Here is a 14,550-nt window from a genome sequence, read left to right as displayed (position 1 = left end):
CAAACAGCTGGTTAGATCGGGGATGCCTCTTTGGGGAGACGGAAGGATTCATGATTGCCATACAGGATCAGGTCATAAATACTAAAAACTACAGAAAACACATACTCAAAGATACAACACTCACAAATGACACATGCAGAAAATGTCACATCATGCCAGAAACTATACAACACATCACTTCTGGTTGCAAGCTCTTGGCACAGACAGATTACTTACATAGACACAATCAAGTAGCAAATATAATACACCAAGAGCTTGCAAAGAAACACAAATTGGCAGACATCCACGAACCATACTACAAGTATATTCCACAGACAGTATTGGAAAACAACATGCACAAAATGTACTACGACAGAGCCATAATCACAGATAAAACAATTTACCACAACAGATCAGACATCACACTCATTGACAAACACAATAAAATCACATACATTATAGACATAGCCATTCCAAACACTCACAATGTACAAAACACATGCATTGAAAAAATTAGCACGTACACAGAACTCGCCCGAGAAATAAAGCATCTGTGGAGGATGGAAAGGGTGCTTATTGTACTTGTCGTTCTCTCCTGTACAGGTGTGATACCACACATACTACACAAAAGCCTGGGAACATTACAATTGAATAGAAATACATACATCACACTACAAAAGGCCACAATATTGAATACATGCCTATTGTTAGGAAATTGCTGAATACAGACACTGACACACTTATTTAATTTTAGTTTTGTTTTGGTTGCTATGCCTTGACTCTGGTCCAGCATAGTACACAGCCACCAGTATCAACCGAGTATAATCAACTAAATACTGTATAATAATAATAATAAACTGACATTCAAATAACATATTTCATTAAAGAAAATTCTCATAGATTTTATGTATAATGAAAGACAAAATTGGAGAGAATGAAAAAATTAGTCTTTATGATACTAGTTTGCAAATGCACTAAAATATTAAGAAATATGAAATTTAAGATTTCCTAATGCTAATGGAATGAATTTCCATCATACCAATTAAATTATATCATTAAGCAAAATAATTTATTGTATACATCTTCCTAAAACTAAATTATAGAGTACAGAAATTTGATTATAAACTTTTCCAAAAAGGTGTATGTAGGAATTACCTTATAGAAAAGCACCACTATAATCAATAAGTTTCTTTCACATTTTATATTTTTTACATAGAACAGGATGTAAAAGTTCTACTATGAAAATTTTTCATCTACAGAAAGAATTTAAGCATGTTATTGAACTTAGTTGCCAAAAACAAATGAAATTGTCACCTGTCAAAGAATATTGCTTTAATTTTTAATTTTTAAATTTAATATTAAAATTTATATTCAGACATACAAGTGTTTCTACTAATATTATATTAATATTTCACTAAAATAATAATTTGCTGTTGCCTCCTTTATTGGATCTATCTGCTATGATTGTAAGACTTAATTGTAATTATTTAAGCTACTATTGTTCATTGACTTGTGGTTCTTTCAATTAATATGCAACAGAGATTTGCTTTATTATTACTAAATTCTGCTGAATCTGTCATCCTTTCAAACTTATTACTGAACTTACTTTAGTGAAAACAGTTAACTTTGTTTAAATAATTTGACTATCTGAATTTTTCCAATTTCTTTGTTATAAAAATAATTCAAAATTACTCATATTTATTAAAATGGCAGCCATAATATTTTTTAATCATAAATTTAAAATAATATAATAAATAAAAAATAATTTAAATTACCAGGATAATTTTCATCTTCAGATGAAGTGTCTAATTCTCCACATTCCTCTCTGACTTCCTGAAGCTGACTGAAATATCTCCATTTAGTTCTTTCTTGAATAGATTTATTTCGCAATTTAGGTGCAAAATTTTCTATTTTAATATTATTGTCAGGGGAAAGCATCGAAGCAGCATCTAATAATTTCTGTAATAGTTTTGTAAGATTAATTTGAATGCCACGTTTTATCTTAACCTTATGTTTTATTTTTATTAATAAAGAGATTTTAATGAAGTTAATGTAATTAATTCTTTTCCATATTTTAATATACAGTGATCAAACAAAAGAACTCATAAGGAGTTTGATGATATTGTGAGTAAAACTTGGTAACTCTCAGCATCACACAATCTTATTTGTTGCATAGATAGCTCATGGAATAACAAAGTCTGACACACATCACCACCAAATTCCTTATACTACTACTTGCAAATTCTATTCTCATTTGATCACCCAGTATAAAATGACAAGAAAAAATAAAATTTAATATTAATTTCTTAATTTCATAGTGCTTGTACAAAAAATAATTTAATTAACTTAGTCCATATTAAATTGATCCACTCCATCATAACTTCATACATTAAGACACAACAAATAAAATATCATTCTATCCATAAATAAAACAGATAATTATATTATATGGAATTTTTTAATAGCATTTACTATATTATATTTATTCTGGGATATTATGTATATATGTAAAATTAACCTTTCTTGAAATTAAAACATTTTCAAGTAATCTGTAATAATAATGCTGCTGTTGATATCTGTATTCTCGATACTGAGCCTTCTTCAATAAAGAGGCAACTTTTGATACATCTGGAGCTAAGTAACCATCTGCCAATATATAAATTCATTAAATCAAAAGAAGTAAAATTAGAAAATAAATAAGCTTAACATTTATTTATATTTTTATTAATAATTTTAAGCTGCAAAATCAGATTACTGCATTTTGCTTTTTATTCAAAATTAAAACTTTTAGTTATTTAAAAAGTCCTGAAAATTAAAGCTTACCCTTTAATTTTTTGTAAAACTGAAATAAAGGATTTCCAAATTTAAAATTCTGGCCAGCAAACAATTGTCTATAATGAAAACTTTGTATTATTCCAATTTTCCCAATCTAATATTTTATAAACTTAAAAAAAATTTAAATTTGAACAATTAGTTATAACTAAATACAGGTAACCTTCATACAACACAGCACTTCTACAACACAGTTTCACTCTAACATGGTTCAAAAACTGGGGAAATCCTCCATACAAAATTTCCCAACTTTTAAATGCAAACTCTTTTATTCGATATTTTTTTTATTCAAGTAAGCATACATTTGTCTGAAATTTTCCCACGGATTTTGGAATATTGAAATTTACAATTTGTTTTATGCCTTTTGTCAGGTTTAACCTTTTTTTTAACTGTAGGAAAATAATCATTCATAAAAATGACAAACAAAATACAGTGGTACCATGGTCTCAAACAATTTGGTATTCGAACACATATTCTGGAAAATAAATCACTTGGTCCTTGATTGAACAAAGGCGACATGCCAGAACAAATTTTTGGTTAAGAACATTTTTATTTTGTCATGCATAAAAATTTTTATGGTAAAAATTTAAAAAATGAAGACGCTGCTGGTATTTCTGATCAATATCAACAAAAGCTCAGAAGATGGCAATACTTAGTAAAAAGAAAACTCCCTCATTTAACTAAAATTAATATTAATGCATGATACAGTACTTTTAATTGTGATTGTTAGTTAATTATTAATTGGAAATTATTGATTGCTTTAGTTAACAAAGATATTTCTTAGTGATAAAAAAAAATAGTATACTTTTGCTAACATTTGGAACTTAACCTTATGTTTTCCATTAGTCCTTTGTTTTGTATAGCATGGATTCGAATAACACAGAATTTTTTCAGAACATAACTATCATGTTATATGAGGAATACCTGTATCATTAAACTTTGTTTTGTTCTAGAAATAAAATTATCTAAATATTAATTAATTTTACAACAACCAGCGAAAATTAATCTCACTATAATTTTCAGCAACATATTAAAATATCTCAAAACAGTTATTTCATTCTTTTTGAAAAATATAGAATATTAATGTGAACTTACTTTAAAGTTGTGAGTTTCTCATCTTCATCATTTTCTGGGAAAGATGGCAAAAATTTCTATAAAAAATAAAATTAATTAAGAATATGAATTTGAAAATTACATTAAATATTGCAGCAAATGACACTTAATTTTATTAAAGATTAGAAGAGAAGAAAAGTAAATGTTTGTAAAAGAAATTAAATAATATAGTAGAGCATTGATTATCCGAAATAATCAGGATGGGACAATTTTAGATAACTGGTCATGCTTAGCAGGAAAAAAATAAAAAAAGATAAATACCTTAAATAAAGTAAAAATATTAAATTCTAGTATAAAGATAAAAAAGTTAAGGCATAAAAATTTAATACATACAAATGATAAATAATGAAAAAATTTATCTATATTAAAAACAAGCCCTAGTATTTCGTTGCAATCTATGACATACCAATTAAAATTTGAATTCGGTACTTGTGTAAAAATTATTTGTTACAGTTCTTTTTTTTTAACATTTTACTTTTATTGAGTTTTTCATTTTTAATGCTGCTAATTCTATGGTTTGTTTGATCGTCACAAGAGTTGAAAAATCTGCTTTAGGTTGCATTTCTATGACAATGCTGTTTCTAATGCATCAAATGAATTATTAGAAGCACGTGACTCATTAATCATACTTTTCTATTTGTACTGTATGTAAATAAAACCTAACTCCAGTGTTAATTATTGGGTAGCTCGATAGCGGGCCAATAGGAACATGCCGACAATTATGTAAAAATTTTGTAATTTCTGGAGTTATTACTCTCTTAAGTTCATTTTGGTTTGTCAATTTTTCAGATAATCAATGCATTACCATATTAAAAATTTAAGTTATAACAAATTTAATAATAAATAATCATAAATTTTGTAATCAATTTTTATCATTAAAGACAATACACTGAGTAAAAAGTATTTTGTTAATTAAGTTTCAGCAGCTGATTAAGATTTTGGCAAGGATGCCAAAAACTTAATTTAGGATTTGATAAATTAAGTTGCAAATTTATTTTCTTAAATAGCCAAAAGTAGAAACTTCATTTTGCACTTATTTTATTTAAGATCCTTATGATAAATTTAGTATTTATTATTTTCAAAAATGTAACAAAATATTATATAGACTTACCATTAATTTTGATTTTTGAGCACTGGTTAGAATATTTTGCCAAGTGTCCATATTAATAACATCTTTGAAGATTTCTTCCTAAATAATAAAAACAAAAAAAGCATTTAGTTGAAAAACATGAATACAAAAACTAATATTAATATTTTATTAGAATAAATTTGTGAACAATTAGATTACTATTGTATAATTCAATAACAACATGCAACGATGCAATTATTCCAAACCAGTGTTAACCATTCTTAAAATAATCATAAAATACAGGGTCTCTGAAAAGTTATTGTGCAGTGAGAAATCTGTAAGGATATCAAAGTTATACATACAGCATTTCATACAAGACTTATAAACTGTATGTCCCATCTTCCCCATGTTGTGGTAGATGGCATTATTGTTTGCTCATAGATGTTCCAATTTTTGGAAGACTTCTTTGATGATTGCATAATCTCCCATGGAATCTGGTCCACTAGATCTCCAGACCACACTCCCCACATTTTAGGCCTCCAGGGGACATTTCCAGCATTTGATGTAGGAGAAACTGCAATATCATATATAAAACTTCACTTTTATTTAAAACTTTACTTAAACTTTCTCCACTGCACAGCAACTTTTTGGACACCCCATATCTCTTGATTAACTGACTTTTTTGATAGCCTGCATATTTCAATTAATGTTTTTTATTTCTATAAAATTACAAAATAAAATTTTATCAACCTTTTCTGCAGAATAGAACTGTAATGAAAATTAATACAAACAAGACATAATAAATTTTTTATTTAAAAAAATCCTTATGCTTGTTCTTTAAGATTACCAGGACCATGCTGTGCTATGATGCAGAGAGACGGCCGCATCAGGCAACATCGTAAGGATCAGTATAGGCAGAGAAATCAAAATATTTGAACCATTCAATAATTAAGTTTTACAATGCTTTTCTGTATTGGTCTATGTTATTCTGATATTGATGTATACAATTTATGATTTATTGCACACCTCTGCCTAAATGCTTTTGATACCCTTTGATTTTGGTTTATGGTGCAGGTGCATTGTTAGCAAGCGTTTGCTAAAAGGCTTTTGACATGACAGTGCAAAGCTATTATTTTTGTTTGTACTATACCGCACGACCGCTCCTAAAAGCTGAGGCGGCAATTATCATAAAAGACAATTGCACGTGTAATGTGTTGATAGTTCTGCTTTGAGCTTAAATTATTGACAATATTTGATTTTAACATCAGTTTGTCTCGAGAAGTAGCAATTGGCTGTGCTGTGTTTAAATCAGTAAATCAGATATATATCTGTATCAGTATAATATTTTTGCATTTACACTAGTTCAGTTTTTGTGTTTAAAAAGTAGATCTGTTAAGAGAATTATTGTTTTTTACAGCAATTGTAGTTACTTATTATCATTGAAAAATTTATGTTGTGACAATAGGGACTCGAATTAAAAAGGAGCATTTGCATGGACTGGGTATATATCAGGTGTGGAATGTGCGCCTGTGAATGATAGAGTTATTTAGGTAATATTGGACTACTTTTATGTTCTGTGTGTGAGTTGCTTAGAAAATATTTATATATTTATTTAGGAAATATAGAGAAAGTTGCTTAGGAAATCTTTGCATTTGCCTACTTTTGCGTTCATTATTTTTTGCTCTATTTTTACTAAATTCATATACATTGAAGTGCAGACAACACAATGACAAGTTAAAGAAAGGCATACGAGGGCTGTTCGGAAAGTTCGCGGCCTTGCCTATATGCGGCGCTGCGATCAATTTAATTTTTGGCGGGAATAATTCAGCCATCTTTGCTAAAGATACGATACCAATTTCCGCTTGATTTGTCAAAAAGTTTTGCCACGACAGCTTAGCAGATAGTCAGTGTGCACATGCTTTGTCAAAAATGGAGAAGACGGAGACTCGTGCGGTCATAAAATACCTGACGAAAAAAGGGTTGACCCCATCTCAAATCAAAGCTGACATGGATGAAGTTTTAGGAGAGTCTGCTCCTTCGTACACCACTGTGAAAAAATGGACAGCCCTTTTTAAATCTGGCAGAGAAAGTGTGGAAGATGACCCTCGCAGCGGACGGCCGTCAACTGCTGTCACTGAAGAAAACATCGACAAAGTTCACGATTTGGTATTAGCAGATCGCCGTTTGAAAACGCGTGAGATAGCTGAGACAACAGGCATCTCTGTCGACCGAGTGCACCACATCCTAACCGAAGATTTGGGTATGACGAAGGTCTCAGCAAGGTGGGTGCCGCATCTGCTGACCGCCGAGCAAAAACGTGTTCGCACTTTGATGTCAAAGGAGTGTTTGGACTTCTACCAGAAAAACCCACAGGATTTCTTGCGTCGGTTTGTGACTACTGACGAAACGTGGATCCATTACTACACTCCTGAAACAAAAGAACAGTCGAAGCAATGGAAACACCACAGTTCGCCACCACCAAAGAAGGCAAAGACAGTTCCATCAGCGGGTAAAGTGATGGCCTCGGTTTTTTGGGATGCTAAAGGCATCATCTTTATTGACTACCTAGAAAGAGGAAAGACCATTAATGCTGTCTATTACTGTGAACTTTTGGAAAAACTGAAGAAAGAAATCGAAGAAAAGAGGCCACACTTGAAGAAGAAAAAAGTTCTGTTCCACCACGATAATGCACCTGCACATTCCGCCAGAATCACTGAACAAAAGATAAACGAACTTCGCTTCCAATTAGTTCCACATCCACCGTACTCACCTGATTTGGCCCCCAGTGACTTCCACCTTTTTCCAAACCTAAAAAAATTCTTGGCTGGAAAAAGATTCCACTCAAATGACGAAGTCATCTCTGAACTGAACGAGTATTTTGCACACCTTGACAAATCGACCTATTGTGATGGCATAAAAAAGCTAGAACATCGCTGGAATAAGTGCATTGCTAACAGAGGAGATTACATTGAAAAATAAAAAAAGTTTTAACATTATTTTGTTTGTTTTTCTATGTGAGGCTGCGAACTTTCCGAACAGCCCTCGTATGTCAAAACCACTGCAAGCTGTCAAATTGACTGATGTTTGTTATCTATTTACTAGCAGATGAGCCCAGTGTTGCTCGAGCAAAAAGTAACAATAGTGAAGATTAAAATTATTAGATTATAGCCGATCTTACCCGTTTTCACCAGGTGCAAGAATTAGGTCTCCCTCTTCCAAGATTAATTAGAGAATTTTTATTTATATGGTCTGAAAATATGTTTGATTTTCTGCAAAACGCAAAAAACTGCATCTAAAATAGTACAGTAAAGCCGAGTTCTTTAAGATAATCCTTAACCTCTCCCTCTCCCCCGCGGGATAAAATTTCGAAAAATCCCTTCTTAGTGTATGTTCTCATGACGTACCCTAACTGTGTATCAAATTTCAACTCCTAACCGTTTGGGCTCTGTGCTTAAGCAGAGCCCAAAGAGTTAGGTCTCTAACAGATAAGCCTGCCGTTGCTCAGGCAAAAAGTAACAATAGTGAAGATTAAGATTATTACATTATAGCCAATCTTACCCATTTTCACAGAATGCAAGAATTAGGTCCTCCTGTTTCCAGACTAATTAGAAAATTTTTTGATGGGTCTAAAAATATGTTTGATTTCCCGCAAAAATGCAATCTGTGCCTGTAAATCTTGCATGTTGCTTTCTCTTAACACTTTCATTGTTACTTAATGCTTCCATTGTTAACACTTCCATTGCGGGGGAATTTCGAAAAATCCCTTCTTAGTGTATGTTCTCATGACGTACCCTAACTATGTACCAAATTTCAACCTTCAACTCCTAACTGTTTGGGCTCTGTGCTTATTATTATTATCAACCTACATTGATTATATATATAGATTATATTCTGTTACTTAGAAATCTTACTAGCTTTACAACTCATTTCTATTGTTATTTTAGCTACCCTATTTTAATAGCATGATAAGCAACATCACATTTAATCATTTTCAATGACCCCTCCAGTCTTTGCGAAGGACTGTGAATTTTTATTTAATATTTTTATTACAGTATCGAACAGAAAGGGAAAGAGTCTAGCAGTCAATATAAAAAGAAACGCTTAAAGAAAAGGGAAGAAGGAAAAAAGCTAAGCTATGTTAAAAAGAAATTTTTAGTACAAAAGTCCTGTTTATATGAGCCATCCACATCCACATCAACAGAATCTGCTTTGGACTTGGCAAATGAAAACTCAGTGCTGTCCCAATCACTTCCAGAAAAAATTGTTGAAGAGAGCCAAAAAAATAACAACATCAGTTCATCAAGTACTGAGTAGCAGTAGCAGCCAGCAGATATTAAATGAAATTCCTTCTGATCCTGCATTATGAAATGCTTTATGTATGTCATCTGAAACTTGTCAAATACTGGTGAAGAGGGATCCACATCAAATTAAAGAATTCGAGTTTCTTATTAATAAAGGAAGGTGTAGATTTTCGCCCTCACATTATTTGAAAGTGTTGAGCAATGGTGAAGTTGTTGAGAGAAGTTGGTTTGGTTGATTTGCTCTGTTACAAATGATGCTGTTTTTTCTATTGTTGTATTTTATATGATAATTTGTCTGCTATTAGTGACTGGCTCAAAAAAGACTATTCTGACTGGGGAAATCTTCCAAGAGCCCTCACAATGCACAAAAAGTCTATAAATCACAGAAATGCTTTTAGAGCATGGAAAGAATTGGACATTTGATTAAAACAGAAAAAAACTATTGATGCTAAATATCAAAGAATTATAGATATAGAAATTCAGCATTGGAAAGGAGTTCTAAAGAGAATTATGTCAATAATTTGACTATTGGCCTCACAATGCTCAGCTTTTCGTGGAACAACTGAACATTTGTTTCAGCCTAATAATGGAAACTTCCTAAAGTTGGTAGAATTGCTTTCTGAGTTTGATCCAGTTATATAAGAACATATCAGGAGAGTTCAACGTGAGTCTGATAAATGGTCTGTGAATTATCTAAGCAATAATATACAAGATGAATTGATAAATTTGACAGAAATTGAAATTTTAAGCAAAATTGTCGAAAAAACAAAAATCGCTAAATATTTTTCGATAATCAATGATTGTACCCTAGACATAAGTCATATTGAACAGCTCTCATTACCAGTAAGAGTTGTCGCTTTTAACATCATTGAAAATAAATATGAAATCAAAGAATTCTTCATTGGTTATTTTGAAGCTTGTGATTCAGCTGGAGAGGGTTTGACAGAACTTATTCTGACACATTTGGAAAAGTTAGATTTTGAGTTAAAGTGGCTTAGAGGACAAGGCTATGACAACGGAGCTAATATGAAAGGAGTAAGAAAGGGTGTACAAAATAGAATACTTGATAAATATCCAAGGGCGTTTTATGTGCCCTATGCATGTCATTCTTTAAACCTAGTTGTGAATGATGCAGCGTCATCTTCTACAGAAACAATAACTTTTTTTTCTATTGTACAAGAACTTTACACTTTTTTTCCTGGTTCTACAAAGCATTGAGAAGTGCTAAAAAAATATGTTTCACAATTAACTCTAAAACCATTGAGTGCTACTAGGTGGTCAAGCAGCAATTTCAACTTTGCGAAATCTATGATGCATTATTCCAAATAATATAAGACATCAACAGAGATGCAGAAACTAAAGTCAAAGCAAAAGGGTTAGCAAAAAATATTAAAAATTACAAGTTTATATGCAATATAATTCTTTGACATGATATTTTATTTAAAATAAATTTAGTCTCGAAACTATTGCAATCTGTAACTATAAATTTGTCAGATTGTGTAAGGATGTTATCATACAAAAAGTGAAAAGTTATAGACAATCCGGATATGATCAGATGAAAATTGCTGCTAATGAGATTGCAGAGAATCTTGAATGCCATATAGAATTTCCTGTCAAAACTGAAGTTAGAGCTAGAAGGAAAAAGCATCATTTTGTCTACGAAGAAGCTGTCAATGAACCCTTAACAGAAGAGAGTAAATTTAAAATAAGCTTTTTCAATTATATTCTGGGCATTACTGTTAATTCTCTGAATGAATGATTCACACTTCAGGAAACCTATAGCAAAAAGTTTCAGTTTTTATATGGCATTTTAAAACTCAAGGATTCAGATGAAAAAAACACTAGAAAATTATCGTACCAGTCTCCAGTCAATACTTTCGGTCAAAAATGAATCAGATATAAATGTAAATGATCTTCAAGAAGAATTCCGTGATATATCCCGAATGCTAGCATATTCTATGAAATCATTGAATGTCTTAAATAATTTGTGCCAAAATAACTTAATTACTTTGTATCCGAATACCGTTGTAGCTCTGAGAATTTTATTAACACTCCCTGTCTCTGTAGCTAGTGGGGAAAAAAGTTTTTCCAAATTAAAATTAATAAAACACTACTTAAGAAGTTCAATAAGCCAAACAAAACTTAGAAATCTATCATTAATTTCTATTGAATCTACATTGGCTGCCACTCTAGATTACGATTCCCTAATTAACGAATTTGCTAAAGTTAAAGTTAGAAGAGTAAAACTGTAGTAGATTGTTGTAGTTGATATCAATATTTTATAGTAGTTTATATTTTCAAAATAAAAATAGTATTCATACATTTTGAAAAAAATGACAAAGGTTTTTAAAAAAAAAAAATGACAAAGGTTATTTTAAAGAAAAAAATTTAAGGGGCAGAATTTTGAAAACTTGCATCATACTGGAAAAATCTACCACATGGCCCTGAAGATTACATATGTGTAGTACAAATATGATCAGATTACTTGTATAAGTAACATTTTCTCCCAATATATCTATAATATAAATTTTAATATGTTACCTGTTCACACATATCTTGAGGAATTGAAATAACCTTGTTTCCCAAAAGACATTTTTCCATTACTGAAGATTTATCATCTCTTTCACTCTGCTCTTCCATACTAGAGCTATCTTCTGATGCCAAATCTTCATCCATTATAAAAATCTTTAATGTAAATAATTTTGATAAAATTAGAATCATTAAGTGATTAATTAATCAATACAGTGAAACCTGCTTAACTCAAACTAGGATAACTCAAAGTCATTTACATTCCCAATCATCTAGTATTTACATGTTAAATCAAACTGGTTAACTCAAATGAGTTTTTCATACAGTATTTTCATAAACTCTCCAGAATTTTAATTTTCTGTTAAATAAAATAATTAACGATCATCTATCAAATAAAAATAAACTAATCAGAAACTTTCTATAAAGCAGGGAAACCACATATGACTAAAAATAAACATCGTGTCACATAACAGCAGGCAGAAGGTGATGGGTTCCAGACAGCATGTGTGACACAGATACTGTAATTGCCACTCAAACCTGCTTTTTATTCAAACTTTTATATTTGATTGCTAATGGATTTCTCCAACTAGCCGACATAACAAATAAATGAATTTTTTGATAATTTAAATTTTTAAAAATTATTACAGTTTGATTCTATGTGAAAATTTTAACAATTGCAGCAAAATTTTAAAAATATAACAATCACAAAAAGTGGTATGTTTGTGATAAAACATAAAAAACAAATTGATTCTAGGCTCAAAATATTGCAATTTAAAAATATCCTTACTAAACACTTAGGAATGAATGGTTCAATCATTCGAGAATGCATTTCTCAGTAGCTTATTTAACCATTTGGCTAAGTGTTTTCAAGTTTCTAGACAACACTGAGAAGTTTACATTGACTCAACAATTCTATATAATAAGACCCAGGAAAATATCATATGGATAGCTTATTATGGATTACTAATAAACCCATGCACAAAATTTTGATAAGATGAACCTCCATAACTCAAAACTTTTTAACTCAAAGTCTTAACTTTTTCCCCCAACTGATTCGAGTTAACCAGGTTCCACTGTAGTTATTTATCAATTTTTACACTGTTCCAAGATATAAATCTGAATGATAAAACTCTTTAATAAATTAAAATTTTCTAAACAGAAAATAAATTTTGATTCTACACACTTTAGTTTTATAAATTACCTATTTCAAGGTTTGTTTACAGTCATTACTTAAAATCTAATACCACTTATGAGCATGTTCAACTATGATTTGAAATAACATGACTTTTTTATCTTACAGACACAGTATTTACACTTATAAATAGCAGTTTATCTTATATTTACCTAGTAATCTCTCTTAGTCTTCATTTTATGGACTATCAGTTAGTATGACATACTCTTCCATGTAGTATAGCACCAAAGTCTTACCATATTAAAAAATAATTGATATTATATTCAATTATAAATAAACAAGAACACAATTCATTTTTTTTTCTACTACTTAAACTAACAATTATGTACAGTACATGAAAAGAACACACTTAAAATATCCCAAATTATTCTTTTGCATATTATTTAAGCTTCACCAATTAAAAAAATTAAACCATAGAAAGTTCTTGATACTTGTTTAACGTAAATTATTTTTAAAATAAATTATCTTTCAATTATCTATCTATCTACATATTTTTCATGTGTTGAAAATGGCCAAAATTGGGTTGAAAACATTACAACTGTAGTAAATATAGAGTGATAATAATTAACCCTTACAGGTTTTTTGCATCGTTAATTTATTAAAGAAATGAAAATTAGCAAAACAACACAGTGACAATACTTTACATATTAATCAGATATTCAGTTGGTTTCAAAGTGTCCTCCTTTTGCCTTGATGCAGAGCCCCAAACGCATTTCTAAATTCTCAGCGATGGACCGCAGCTCTTCTGGAGACAGTTTGTCCCACTCCCGGCACAAAAATTTCTTCAGCGACTCCAAACTTTTGTGGTGCTTAGCGCAGGCCCTAGCCTCCAAAAAGAATCACACAACATAGTTCATCGGATTCAGATCAGGTGAGTACAGTGGCCATTCCAGAAACAAGATGAAATCAGGAAAATGAGCCTTGCACCACTTTTGAGTCTTCTTTGCCGTGTGTGCCGGTGCTGAGTCCTGCTGAAACGTCCAAAATGCTGCTGAGCCCATGGAAGTACTACAGCCTTGAGAATGTCATGGCGGTACACGTTTTAATTGATTTTGGCCACTTGATCGATGAAAACAAGGGGTGTTTTGCTGCTTGCACAAATTCCTGCCCCAAATATTGGATTTTGGTGATGTTCGATGATGGCTGATCATCAGGGAGCCTCCGTGGACCAGTTCCTGTCATTTTGATGGTTGTGCGCCTGTTGTGTGCCTGAAAAGCTTCTTGTCTGTGAAAAGAATGCACTCCCATTGTTGACCTGCGGCCCAATGCTTGAGTTGACGGCATCTTTGGAGTCGCATGCACTTGTTTTCATCAGTGAGGAGCTGAACCTTTTGGCACTTGTAGGGCTTGAGTCCGAGTTCCTTTTTCGCCATTAACCGCATCAATTCGCGATTGATTATGATCTCACGAGCAATTTTTCTCATGGAAATCTTCGCATGTCAGTCAACTTGCTTTTTGATGATCTTGCAGTTCCTAGACGTGTTGATGGTGTGCTTTCTTCTACGTCCGGGATGGTCACCATCATGGCCAAGCTC

At 31.3% G+C, this 14,550-nt stretch overlaps 1 protein-coding gene across 1 annotated transcript in view; it reads right to left on the bottom strand.

Moving 5' to 3' along the window:
- Positions 1-14,550, bottom strand: part of LOC111624673 (nuclear factor related to kappa-B-binding protein-like) — a 60,751-nt gene that overhangs the window by 29,448 nt on the left and 16,753 nt on the right. The window contains exons 2-8 of the mRNA XM_023367582.1: positions 13,168-13,246; positions 11,836-11,979; positions 5,036-5,113; positions 3,907-3,962; positions 2,803-2,870; positions 2,498-2,625; positions 1,755-1,938 (exon numbers count right to left, since the gene is read on the bottom strand). Of these exons, the coding sequence (XP_023223350.1) occupies positions 1,755-1,938; positions 2,498-2,625; positions 2,803-2,870; positions 3,907-3,962; positions 5,036-5,113; positions 11,836-11,970 (649 nt within the window). The 5' untranslated portion in view covers positions 11,971-11,979; positions 13,168-13,246. The remainder of the gene's footprint in view (positions 1-1,754; positions 1,939-2,497; positions 2,626-2,802; positions 2,871-3,906; positions 3,963-5,035; positions 5,114-11,835; positions 11,980-13,167; positions 13,247-14,550) is intronic.

The sequence above is a fragment of the Centruroides sculpturatus genome, unplaced genomic scaffold (genome assembly GCF_000671375.1).
Source record: "Centruroides sculpturatus isolate CEXI.00-Female unplaced genomic scaffold, Cexi_2.0 scaffold263, whole genome shotgun sequence".
NCBI classification, from domain to species: domain Eukaryota; kingdom Metazoa; phylum Arthropoda; class Arachnida; order Scorpiones; family Buthidae; genus Centruroides; species Centruroides sculpturatus.
The sequence above is the reverse complement of the archived record's forward strand: the minus strand, read 5'-3'. Positions and strand labels throughout refer to the sequence as shown.